We start from the raw sequence: 14,243 nt of genomic DNA on the forward strand, positions 1-14,243 counted from the left end.
TCGCTCGATGTCTGGCGTCTGTCATCATTTAGCTTGTGTATGCGATACAGGCTGTATTTTTCAACTGATCTTCATGAAATTTGGTCAGAATGATTACCTTGATGAAATCTAGGTCGAGCTCGAAAATGGGTCATCTGGGGTCAAAAACTAGGGTCAGTAGGTCTAAAAATAGAAAAACCTTGTGACCTCTCTAGAGGCCATATTTTTCATAAGATCTTCATGAAAATTGGTCAGGATGTTCATCTTGATGATATCTAGGTCAAGCTCGAAACTGGGTCACGTGGGGTCAAGAACTAGGTCAGTAGATCTAAAAATAGAAAAACCTTGTGACCTCTCTAGAGGCCATATTTTTCATGAGATCTTCATGAATGTTGGTCAGAATGTTCAGCTTGATGATATCTAGGTCAAGTTCCAAACTGGGTCACATGCGGTCAAAAACTAGGTCAGTAGGTCTAAAAATAGAAAAACCTTGTGACCTTTCTAGAGGCCATATATTATACAAGATCTTCTTGAAAATTAGCCAGAATGTTCACCTTGATGATATTTAGGTCAAGTTCGAAACTGGGTCACGTGCAAAAACTAGGTCAGTAGGTCAAATAATAGAAAAACCTTGTGACCTCTCTAAAGGCCATATTTTTCATGGGATCTGTATGAAAGTTGGTCTGAATGTTCATCTTGATGATATCTAGGTCAAGTTCGAAACTGGGTCACGTGCCGTCAAAAACTAGGTCAGTAGGTCTAAAAATAGAAAAACCTTGTGACCTCTCAAGAGGCCATATATTTCATGAATCTTCATGAAAATTGGTCAGAATGTTCACCTTGATGATATCTAAGTCAAGTTCAAAGTGGGTCACGTGCCGTCAAAAACTAGGTCATTAGGTCAAATAATAGTAAAACATTGTGAGCTCTCTAGAGGCCATATTTTCCATGGGATCTGTATGAAAGTTGGTCTGAATGTTCATCTTGATGATATATAGGTCAAGTTCCAAACTGGGTCACGTGTGGTCAAAAACTAGGTCAGTAGGTCTATAAATAGAAAAACCTTGTGACCTCTCTAGAGGCCATATTTTTCATGAGATCTTCATGAAAATTGGTCAGAATGTTCACCTTGATGATATCTAGGCCAAGTTCGAAACTGGGTCACGTGGGGTCAAAAACTAGGTCAGTAGGTCTAAAAATAGAAAAACCTTGTGACCTCTCTAGAGGCCATATTTCTCAATGGATCTTCATGAAAATTGGTCAGAATGATCACCTTGATGATATCTAGGCCAAGTTCGAAACTGGGTCATGTGCGGTCAAAAACTAGGTCAGTAGGTCTAAAAATAGAAAAACCTTGTGACCTCTCTAGAGGGCATATATTTCATGAAATCTTTATGAAAATTGGTCAGAATGTTCACCTTGATGATATCTAAGTCAAGTTCGAAAGTGGGTCACGTGCCATCAAAAACTAGGTCAGTAGGTCAAATAATAGAAAAACTTTGTGACCTCTCTAGAGGCCATATTTTCCATGGGATCTATATGAAAGTCGGTCTGAATGTTCATCTTGATGATATCTAGGTCAAGTTTGAAAGGTGGTCAGGTGCCATCAAAAACTAGGTCAGTAGGTCAAATAATAGAAAAGCCTTGTGACCTCTCTAAAAGCCATATTTTTCAATGGATCTTCATGGAAGTTGGTCTGAATGTTCATCTTGATGATATCTAGGTGAAGTTCGAAACAGGGTCATGTGCGGTCAAAAACTAGGTCAGTAGGTCTTAAAATAGAAAAACCTTGTGACCTCTCTAGAGGCCATACTTGTGAATGGATCTCCATAAAAATTGGTCAGAATGTTCATTTTGATGATATCTAGGTCAAGTTCGAAAGTGGGTCACATGCCATCAAAAAGTAGGTCAGTAGGTCAAATAATGAAAAAACGTTGTGACCACTCTAGAGGCCATATTTTTCATGGGATCTGTATGAAAGTTGGTCTGAATGTTTATCTTGATGATATATAGGTCAAGTTTGAAACTGGGTCAACTGCGATCAAAAACTAGGCCAGTAGGTCTTGAAATAGAAAAACCTTGTGACCTCTCTAGAGGCCATACCCTTGAATGGATCTTCATGATAATTGGTCAGAATGTTCACCTTGATGATATCTAGGTGAAGTTTGAAACTTGGTCATGTGCCTTAAAAAACTAGGTCAATAGGTCAAATAATAGAAAAACCTTGTGACCTCTCTATAGATCATATTTTTCAATGGATCTTCATGAAAATTGGTCAGAATTATTATCTCGATAATATCTAGGTCAAGTTTAAAACTTGGTCACATGAGCTTAAAAACTAGGTCACTATGTCAAATAATAGAAAAAACGACGTCATACTCAAAACTGGGTCATGTGGGAAGAGGTGAGCAATTCAGGACCATCATGGTCCTCTTGTTTTCCTGAAATTTTAAACTGCCTAACCTCGTCCTTAATTATATCATATATATTTATGATAAAAATTTGGATCATGTTTATAAATTTTGATACTGATTTCAGTACTCATCTTTAATTTTCTTAACCCTGAACTACTGACCTACTTTCTTATTTTTGAAGCTACAGCAAAGAAATTTGGACCACCAGTTAAATTTTTAAACAGATTTCAGTAGTTATCTTGAATAATCTTTACCATGACCTACTCACCTTGTTTTTAGCTCACCTGTCACAAAGTGACAAGGTGAGCTTTTGTGATCGCGCAGCGTCCATCGGCTGTCCGTCCGTCCGTAAACTTTTGCTTGTGACCACTCTAGAGGTCACATTTTTCATGGGATCTTTATGAAAGTTGGTCAGAATGTTCATCTTGATGATATCTAGGCCAAGTTCGAAACTGGGTCACGTGCCGTCAAAAACTAGGTCAGTAGGTCTAAAAATAGAAAACCTTGTGACCTCTCTAGAGGCCATATATTTCACAAGATCTTCATGAAAATTGGTCAGAATGTTCACCTTGATGATATTTTGGTCATGTTCGAAACTGGGTCAAGTGCCATCAAAAACTAGGTCAGTAGGTCTAAAAATAGAAAACCTTGTGACCTCTCTAGAGGCCATATATTTCAAAAGATCTTCATGAAAATTGGTTAGAACCTTCACCTTGATGATATCTAGGTCAAGTTCGAAACTGGGTCACGTGCCTTCAAAAACTAGGTCAGTAGGTCAAATAATAGAAAAACCTTGTGACCTCTCTAAAGGCCATATTTTTCATGGGATCTGTATGAAAGTTGGTCTGAATGTTCATCTTGATGATATCTAGGTCAAGTTCGAAACTGGGTCACGTGCTGTCAAAAACTAGGTCAGTAGGTCAAATAATAGAAAAACCTTGTGACCTCTTTAGAGGCCATATATTTCATGAGATCTTCATGAAAATTGGTCAGAATGTTCACCTTGATGATATCTAGGTCAAGTTCGAAAGTGGGTCACATGCCTTTAAAAACTAGGTCAGTAGGTCAAATAATAGAAAAACCTTGTGACCTCTCTAGAGGCCATATTTTTCAGGGGATCTGTATGAAAGTTGGTCTGGATGTTCATCTTGATGATATCTAGGTCAAGTTAGATAGTGGGTCACTAGCCCTAAAAACTAGGTCAGTAGGTAAAATAATTGAAAAACCTTGTGACCTCTCTAAAGGCCATATTTTTCATGGAATCTGTATGAAAGTTGGTCTGAATTCTTATCTTGATGATATCTAGATCAAGTTCGAAACAGAGTCATGTGCGGTCAAAAACTAGGTTAGTAGGTCTAAAAATAGAAAAACCTTGTGACCTCTCTAGAGGCCATACCCTTGAATGGATCTAAATGAAAATTGGTCAGAATGTTCACCTTGGTGATATCTAGGTCAAGTTTGAAACTGGGTCATGTGCCTTAAAAAACTAGGTCAGTAGGTCAAATAATAAAAAAACCTTGTGACCTCTCTAGAGGCCATACTTTTCATGGGATCTGTATGAAAGTTGGTCTGAATATTCATCTTCATGATATGTAGGTCAAGTTTGAAACTGGGTCAACTGCAGTCAAAAACTAGGCCAGTAGGTCTAAAATTAGAAAAATCTTTTGACCTCTCTAGAGGCCATATTTTTCAATGGATCTTCATGATAATTAGTGAGAATGTTCATCTTGATGATATCTAGGTCAAGTTCGAAACTGGGTCACATGCCGTCAAAAACCAGGTCAGTAGGTCAAATAATAGAAAAACCTTGTGACCTCTCTAAAGGCCATATTTTTCATGGGATCTGTATGAAAGTTGGTCTGAATGCTTATCTTGATGATATCTAGATCAAGTTCGAAACAGAGTCATGTGCGGTCAAAAACTAGGTCAGTAGGTCTAAAAATAGAGAAACCTTGTGACCTCTCTAGAGGCCATTACCTTGAATGGATCTTCATGAAAATTGGTCAGAATTTTCACCTTGATGATATCTAGGTCAAGTTTGAAACTGGGTCACGTGCCTTAAAAAACTAGGTCAGTAGGTCAAATAATAAAAAAAACCTTGTGACCTCTCTAGAGGCCATACTTTTCATGGGATCTGTATGAAAGTTGGTTTGAATGTTCATCTTGATGATATCTAGGTCAGGTTTGAAACTGGGTCAACTGCGGTTAAAAACTAGGCCAGTAGGTCTAAAATTGAAAAATCTTTTGACCTCTCTAGAGGCCATATTTTTCAATGGATCTTCATGAAAATTAGTGAGAATGTTCACCTTGATGATATCTATGTCAGTTACGAAACTGGGTCATGTGCGGTCAAAAACTAGGCCAGTAGGTATAAAAATAGAAAAACCTTGTGACCTCTCTAGAGGCCATATTTTTCATGAGATCTTCATGAAAATTAGTGAGAATGTTCACCTTGATGATATCTAGTTAAAATTCAAAACAGGGTCAAGTACCTTCGAAAACTAGGTCAATAGGTCAAATAATAGAAAAACCTTGTGACCTCTCTAGAGACCATATTTTTCAATGAATCTTCATGAAAATTGGTCAGAATTTTTATCTTGATAATATCTAGGTCAAGTTCAAAACTGGGTCACATGAGCTCAAAAACTAGGTCACTATGTCAAAAAATAGAAAAAACGACGTCATACTCAAAACTGGGTCATGTGGAAAGAGGTGAGCGATGGAGGATTATCATGGTCCTCTTGTTGTTAATGAAGCTTAAGCAAAGAAATTTGTTGAAGCAAGCAACTAAACTCAGGTGAGCGATATAGGGCCATCATGGCCCTCTTGTTTAGTATGTTGCCTCCCTTACTGAGAAGAAGATACTGTAATGGCATGATATGTTTTGGTAAAATAATGTCCATAGGCATTGGTGACTCTGTTTCAAATTCTTGTTAGTTTTTACGTTAAAGCTTATACTCAAAGCTTCTTTTTATGCCCCCGAAGGGAGGCATATAGTTTTTGAACCGTCTGTTGGTCTGTCAGTCTGTCCGCAATTTTCGATGGATGGATTTTCAAATAACTTGGCATGAATGTGTACCACAGTAAGACGACGTGTCGCGCGCAAGACCCAGGTCCGTAGCTCAAAGGTCAAGGTCACACTTAGACGTTAAAGGTCATTTTTCATGATAGTGCATTCGTGTCCGGTCCATATCTTTGTCATCGATGGATGGATTTTCAAATAACTTGGCATGAATGTGTACCACAGTAAGACGACGTGTCGCGCTCAAGACCCAGGTCCGTAGCTCAAAGGTCAAGATCACACTTAGACGTTAAAGGTCATATTTAATGATAGTGCATTGATGGGCGTGTCCAGTCCATATCTTTGTCATTCATGCATGGATTTTAAAATTATTGGGCATGAATGTGTACCACAGTAAGACGACGTGTCGCGCGCAAGACCCAGGTCCGTAGCTCAAAGGTCCTTAACTCTAACATCGGCCATAACTATTCATTCAAAGTGCCATCGGGGGCATGTGTCATCCTATGGAGACAGCTCTTGTTACAAAATATAATATTTAAGTAGCACAAGGAAAATCTGTCAAATAAACATTATTTCTGTAATGTTATTGGCAGTGTATGAGTAATTAACATGTTTGTTTGTTGATGATATTTCAGCTAAATCTTTACGGTGGCCTGGTAATTTTCTGTGGCTTTGTTCTGTATGACACACAGCTGATCATTGAGAAGGCAAGGCGTGGTGATGACGACTATATCTGGTAATCTTATATTCATCTTTCACATTTATTTTGCTGAGAAGACTTAGAATACATGGCTACTAAACCCTAGCTCCACCACCAAAAAGTGGTGATAAGAAAGAGCTATCGACATTTCCGTGGTGCAGCTATCACCCGTTTCAAAATGTAAACAGATGAGTAAAATTTATATTTTACGTTACATTTTCGTTGATATAAATTATTTCAAAAATCCGAGAATGTAGTGCCACGTAAGAACATTATTACCACAGGTTGACTGTAATTTCGTTAAGATATTATGTAAATTGTGGTGCCAAGAGCTTTTCTCCTGATTCCAACATTTGTAAATTTTGACATCTATATGCATTCCAGCTAAATTTCGATGCATAGACGCACTATATGAACATCGCGCTTGCAAATGGTCTAAATATGTATGATACACACACGGACATACATTAGTATTAATAAAATGTCCTGTAAATAAAATACACCAGCATTTTTAAAAGTGGTGGCGCTTTCACATCAGTGATGGCCTTATACAGTAGTGGTGGCGCTATGGCGGAAGGTTAGTGTAACAACGTCTGACAACAGATAAGTAGTTTTATTCATAACAAATAAGGTAAACAGGGATTGTCATTTACCTTACACGAAGTGCTCAAAAATGTTGAGCTTTTGTGATTGCCCTGTGTCCGTCGTCGTCCCTCATCAACAATTTGACTGTTAGCACTCTAGAGGTCACAATTTTGGCCCAAACTTAATGAAACTTGGTCAGAATGTTACCCTCAATAAGATCTTGAACGAGTTTGATATTGCCTCATCTGGGGTCAAAAACTAGGTCACCAGGTCAAATCAAAGGAAAAGCTTGTTAACACTCTAGAGGTCACAATTTGGGCCCAATCTTAATGAAACTTGGTCAGAATGTTACCCTCAATAAAATCTTGGACGAGTTTGATATTGGGTCAACCGGGGTCAAAAACAAGGTCACCAGGTCAAATCAAAGGAAAAGCTTGTTAACACTCTAGAGGCCAGATTTATGACTGTATCTTCATGAAACTTGGTCAGAATGTTAATATTGATGATCTATAGGTCAAGCTCAAATCTGGGTCAGGTGGGTTTAAAAACTAGGTCACTAGGTCAAATCAAAGGAAAAGCTTGTTAACACTCAAGAGGCCACATTTATGACTGTATCTTCATGAAACTTGGTCAGAATGTTAATCTTAATGATCTCAAGGACCAGTTTGAATCTGGGTTATGTAGGATCAAAAACTAGGTCACAAGGTCAAATCAAAGGAAAAGCTAGTTTACACTGTAGAGGCCACATTTATGACCATATCTTAATGAAACTTGGTCTGTATGTTAATCTTGATTATCTATAGGTCAAGTTCAAATCTGGGTCAGATGGGGTCAGAAACTAGGTCACTAGGTCAAATCAAAGGAAAAGCTTGTTAACACTCTAGAGGCAACATTTATGACTGTACCTTCATGAAACTAAGAATGTTAATCTCGATGATCTTTAGGTCAAGTTTGAATCTGGGTCATTTAGGGTCAAAAACTAGGTCACCGGGTCAAATCAAAGGAAAAGCTATTTAACACTGTAGAAGCCACATTTATGACCATATGTTAATGAAACTTGGTCAGAATGTTAATCTAGATGATCTTTAGGTCAATAGGTCAGGTGAGTAATACAGGGCCTTCATGGCCCTCTTGTTTAATCAAATTATAAAACTTTTATTTATTTATTTATTTATTTGGGTTTTACGGCGCACCAACACAGTATAGGTTATATGGCGTCAAACAGGACTACAAATTTTGGTTTCACATCAGATTCTGATTTACATCGAAATAAAAACACGAGGTATGGAATCAAAATTTGCATACCTGCTGGAAACACAGAGTTACAGCAAAACCAAGTGTCAAGACCCTATTAGTCGCCTCTTCATGCAAGGGTAAGGCAGTGGTTCCAATTCTTTTCATACACAGATCGTCCCAGAACCACATGGAGCTTAAAACTTTCATATATTCAAGTATCATGCAGACACTGTTCCGTTGCAGATGGGAAGTCTGGAGCGAAAAGGGAAAAGTGGATCTCTCCTAAAAACTTAAAAGAAGAACAATATCTTGCCAAGCCTTTTTCTCCGAAGGGATTAATTCAAATGAACACAATTATCTCACTGAAGGCAAGTTCTACAACAAGAACACATACTCCTCCAAAATACCATCTCTCAAAAACTTTGAAAAAGGGCTTATTAATTTATTCACCGATCAGAAAATAGGTCATAAATTTAAACTGGAATCACATTCTAAATAAAACAAAACTTTTGACAAGTCAGTCGCTTTCAAGTCAAGAAACACTTTAAGATATGGTCGATTCTAATCATGACAATGAATATGGAGAGGTACTTGAAAATATTAGTAAAATGGAGGAATGTGACACTTAGTTGTATTAATTTGGGGCACGTGAAGACTCTGTCATTAATTAGGCCGATAAGTCGATTGATTCCTTTCTTTTTAACAAAGGGAAAACCATTTCAGAAGTATTAATAGATGTTCTGAAAACATTTGAAAAAAAAATGTACCGTCATCCTACGAATATAAGACGCACATTTCTTAACGAGATTCTGGTCCCAAAGGACCGATGCGTCCTATATATGGGGATAGAAAAAGACCAAACATTTCCCCCGACTCAGAAATTAAGAAAATCAATCTTTGTTTACACCGCGTACTTCTATAGTGAAGAGAATTCAATGGGAGTAAATACCAATGACTCGGGCATAGCTAATAGGCGGTATCGGGACCCGGTGTCTTAAATTTCTTTTGTATAAAATGTAAAATTTAGAGCTCACATAAAATAAGATAAATAAATGCTGTTTTTCATTAAAATATATTTTACAATGCATTTCTGTAACTGATAATTAAGTTTTTAACAAGACCTGTGTAAAACTTTCCCGGCATTCTCAAATTTTGCATTAAAATACTTGAAACTCCGTATCAGGTAGCCCGGAAATCGATTATCTAGTCTTAAAACATATTTTTGATATTTGTTTATAATCCTCTTGTTCATCGAGCATTACTTACCTTACACCTACTGTTACAGTCTGCAAACAATTAACCATTTAATCATACCCTGAGGCAACTAAACATGTGCATGCGAATTAAAGACTGATCCAATATGATCATAGTCGATGATGCGTATTGTTCAAAACAATTTGCAAACCAGTCTTAAAATTACGTCATTTTACCTCCACGTGCCAAAGTGTACTTTCGTTTTCGCTGGCATCAGTATTCATGGAGTGGTCAGAGGATGCAACAGTTTAGTGCTTACAAAGAGTTTATGCTTTTCATTTTAAATACTTGCACAACATGCAAAAACATCGACAATGATTGAGCAAAAACCGGCGAGATCGTAGAAACTATAGCGAATTTTGGACAAACATAAATTCGGATAAATGATAAGTGGGTATAAGCATTTTTCCAGAATTCTGCTGATTTTTTTTCTCTGCGTCCTATACATGAGTGCAACCTATATTCGGCCGATTATGGTTAAAATTGAGTTTCTGTCATTTCATGAAGATTCCACATGCTGATGTTAAATGTATGTTGTTTCTAATTCAATGCAGATGGAGTTCAGCAGGTTAGATATGTATAACGATACATTTCTTTGGGGAGCAGGTGGGGAAGGGAAATGGCCATATGATATATTATGTGGCGGACACTTTTATTTCGGAAATGCTTAGCTACGAAATGTTTTCTTCTCTGTGTGTTTTTTATTGATTGAAGATTTGTTGTTTATATATGAGAAAAAAAACTTCAATTTGTTCAGATCTTAAACAAGATAGACATGTAAGTTGGTAGCCACAATTGAACAGAAAACGCATGCCATAGCCACAGCGCCGCCACTACTGTATAGCGCCATCACTGATGTGATAGTGCCACCACTTTTAAAAAATACTGGCATATTTCTTTTAAGGGAGATTTCATTACTGTTGATGTTTGCCTGTGTAAATATCATACATATTTAGACCATTTGCATGCGCGATAATGTTCTTATAGTGTGTTTATGCATCAAATAACAGCTTGAATACAGACAGATATCAATATGTACAATAAAAAATTGTGCGAATCAGGTGAAAAGCTCTTGACACCACAATTTTTAAGATATTCTAACGAAATTACAGTCATACTGTAGTAAAGGTGTTCTTACACAGCACTACATTCTCCGAATTTTGAAATAAGTTTTATCAATAAAAATATAAGACAGAATATTAACATTTACAGTTTGAAAGTGGTGATAGCTGCACCATGGAAATGTCGATAGCACTTTTCCTTATCACTACTTTTTGGTGGTGGCGCTAGGGTTTAGTAGCCATAGAATAGTTCACTTTGGCCCTCTTGTTTCAAAAGGATGCGCTTGGGGCCCCTATTAGAGGCTGCTAGAGCTAGAAATTGAAATACCTTTAAACAGTTTTTTCTCAATGGCCGCTACATGGATCTTCCTGAAACTGTCTGTAGGATACTTCCCAAAATTTGTTCAAGTAGATGTGCTTTGCCCTTTTAAGCTCACCTGAGCAATGCTCATGGTGAGCTATTGTGATCATGCTGTGTCCATCGTGCGTCCATCCAAAACCACTGAATGGATTTTGATGAAACTTGGCATGGATGTTTCTTGGATGGTCCTCTACCAAAATTGTTCAAACAGAGCTAAAAACAGAAAAAATCTTCAAACAACATCTACACCGATGGTCCGATTTTGAAATAATTTCACACAAATGGTCCTTATGTCACCCTCTACCAAGATTATTTAAATTATACCAATTTGTCAAAAAACATGGCCACCAGGGGGGCGTGGTCACTTTTACCTGTTTGTATATAGTGGAAGTTAAAAAAATCTTCTTGTGTTAAACTGCTGGCCCGATTTTAAAATAATTTTACACAAATGGTCCTTATGTGACCCTCTACCAAGATTGTTCAAATTATTTTGATTCGTCAAAAAACATGGCAGCCAGAGGGCATGGTCACTTTTTAGCTCACCTGTCACATAGTGACAAGGTGAGCTTTTGTGATCACCCTTCATCCGTCGTCTGTCCGTCTCGTGCGTCCGTGCGTCAACAATTTCTTGCCTGCACGATAGTGGTTTCATTTATAATTTTATTTTAACCAAACGTGCACACAACTTGTGTCACCATAAGATCTCGGTTCCTTTCTTGAACTGGCCAGATCCCATTACAGGTTCCAGAGTTATGGCCCCTGAAAGCGCCAAAATTAGCTATTTTGACCATGTCTGCACAATAGCAGCTTTATTATGTCTCCTACCACACAGTGGTGTGGGAGACATATTGATTTACTCCAGTCTGTGTGTGTGTGTGTGTGTCTGTGACAAAGCACTCTAAGTCGAACATTTCTCATCCGATTTTCACCAAACTTGAACAAAATGTGTTTGACCATAAGACCTCGGCCAAGTTCGATAACTAGCCAAATCGGTCCAGGCATTTTGGAGTTATGGCCCTTGAATTACCAAAAATCGGTCTTTTTACTCTTGTCTGCACTCTAATTTGAATATTTCTCATCCAATCTTCACCAAACTTAAACAAAATGTGTTTGACCATGAGACCTCAGCCAAGTTTGATAACTAGCCAAATCGGTCCAGGCATTTTGGAGTTACGGCCCTTGAATTATCGAAAAATTGGCCTTTTTACTCATGTCCACACTCTTAATCAAATATTTCTCATTCGATCTTCACCAAACTGAACAAAATGTGTTTGACCATGAGACCTCGACCAAGTTCGATAACTAGCCAAATCGGTCCAGGCATTTTGGAGTTACGGCCCTTGAATTATCGAAAAATCGGCCTTTTTACTCTTGTCCGCACTCTTAAACAAACATTTCTCATCCGATCTTCACCAAACTGGAAAAAAATGTGTTTGACCATAAGACCTCAGCCAAGTTCAATAACTAGCCAAATAGGTCCAGGCATTTTAGAGTTACGGCCCTTGAATTACCGGAAAAATCTGTCTGTTTACTCTTGTCCGCTCTCTAAGTCGAACATTTCTCATCCGATCTTCACCAAACTTGAACAAAATGTGTTTGGCCATAAGACCTTACCCAAGTTCGATAACTAGCCAAATCCGCCCAGGCACTTTTGATTTATGGCCCTTGAATTACTGATTGGATCCACTCATCCATACCATCTAATTGGATCCACTCGTCTAAAACATCTGGAGAAACTAACATTTTTCAGAGGGGCAGTTGTGGGAGACATGTGCTTTTCTCAAAAGCATCTCTAGTTTATAATTTGATTTTTACCAAACTGGCACACAACTTGTATCACCATAAGGTCTCGTTCCTTTCTTGAGCTGGTCAGATTCCATTATGGGTTCCAGAGTTTTGGCCCCTGAAAGGGCCAGAATTAGATATTTTGACCTTGTCTGCACAATAGTAGTTTCATTTATGATTTTATTTTAACCAAACTTGCACACAACTTGTGTCACCATAAGATCTCTGTTCCTTTCTTGAACCTGCCAGATCGTCTAATGGATTCCAGAGTTATGGCCCCTGAAAGGGCCAAAATTAGCTATTTTGATCTTGTCTGCACAATAGCAGCTTCATTTATGATTTGATTTTAACCAAACTTGCACAAAACTTGTATCACCATAAGATCTTGGTTCTTTTCTTGAACTGGCCAGATTCCTTCATGGGTTCCAGAGTATGGCCCCTTAAAGGTCCAAAATTGGCTATTTTGGCTTTTGCAGCCATAAAGAGACTTCATTTATGGTTTTATTTGATACAAACTTCCAAAATATCTTAAACAACAATAAAGCTTGGATTCCATGACAAATCAGATCAATTTGTAGGTTCCAGAGTTGTTTTATATCTGATTACCTCCCCTGTTTGTAATCAGAATGGAATTATATCAGTAAGTACTTAAAAGACTTATTTGAAATTTCATCATTGTCATTAGTTGGACTGAGCCAATGAGGGTAGATAACCATGGACTGATTTTATGTCAAATTACCTCCCTTTATTTCAAATTAAAATGGGTATATCTCCGTAACTAATGAAGATACTGATCTGAAATTTCATTTATGTCAAAAGATTTATTTGGCAGATCCTTCTTTTGTTAACTTACAGTCATTTTTTTTTAATTACTTCCCTTTTATGTTACTATAAATAGCTTGTTTTTAGTAACTTTTTTATTATTGGCCGTAGGGAAAAACCGAGACCACTTTTCTGTGGTACAACATGGATGGTACCTCCAAGTTTTAGGTGTATTTTGACATATCTGTACCTTGTAAGATTTTTTTTTTCTTTTTGGTTTAATTTCTTCCCTTTGTTGTTCCTGTCCTTTGGACTTAGATATTTTTTCTGAGGACCTTCTTGTCCTCAAGTGCAATGATAACAGGTGAGCAATATATGGCCATTCTATATGTACATATATGTAGTAGAAAATTTAAAAATCTTTTTTCATGTGTGAAACTGCTGGCCCGATTTTAGAATAATTTTGCACAAAGGGTTCTTCTGTGACCCTCTACCAAGAATGTTCACATTATACCGATTCGTCAAAAACATGGCCGCCAGGGGACGTAGTCACTTTTCCCTGTATGTATATAGTAGAAATTTAAAAAAACCTTGTGTTAAACTGCTGGCCCGATTGTAAATAATTTTACATAAATGGTTCTTGTGTGACCTTCTACAAATATTGTTCAATTTTTTCTGATTTGTCAAAAAACATGGCAGCCAGATGGTAACTTTTCATCAACAATTTCTTTAAACAGTATATCCACCAAAACCACTGAATGGATTTTGATGAAACTTGACACAAATAATCTCTGGGTAGCCCGCTTTCAAACTTGTTGAAATGGTTCGGGTTCGGGTTCATTGAACATAAGGGTCTTTTTGATTGAAAATAGAGCTCTGATATTTGGCATGTGATATAAGGGTTTGACACTCTACAATATGTATCCAAATTATTGCCCTAAGGTAAAAATAATGGCCACGCCCCTGTGTCTGACATGTACTTACTATAGGCTTTTATATAAGAAACTTTGAAAATCTTCTCAGAATCAATAATAGCTACATGTATTTGGTGTATGATATCAGATTTGTAATGTCTACTGTAATT

At 37.4% G+C, this 14,243-nt stretch overlaps 1 protein-coding gene across 2 annotated transcripts in view; it reads left to right on the plus strand.

Annotated features, from left to right (window-relative positions):
- Nucleotides 1-14,243, plus strand: part of LOC123537942 (bax inhibitor 1-like) — a 146,600-nt gene that overhangs the window by 105,131 nt on the left and 27,226 nt on the right. For both annotated transcript variants that reach the window (XR_008368496.1, XM_045321887.2), the window contains exon 7: nt 6,051-6,151. Coding sequence is in view for 1 of the 2 variants with exons in the window: in XM_045321887.2 (XP_045177822.1) it covers nt 6,051-6,151 (101 nt within the window). In the remaining variant the exon portion in view is untranslated. The remainder of the gene's footprint in view (nt 1-6,050; nt 6,152-14,243) is intronic.

Source organism: Mercenaria mercenaria, chromosome 18 (assembly GCF_021730395.1).
Source record: "Mercenaria mercenaria strain notata chromosome 18, MADL_Memer_1, whole genome shotgun sequence".
NCBI classification, from domain to species: Eukaryota; Metazoa; Mollusca; class Bivalvia; order Venerida; family Veneridae; genus Mercenaria; species Mercenaria mercenaria.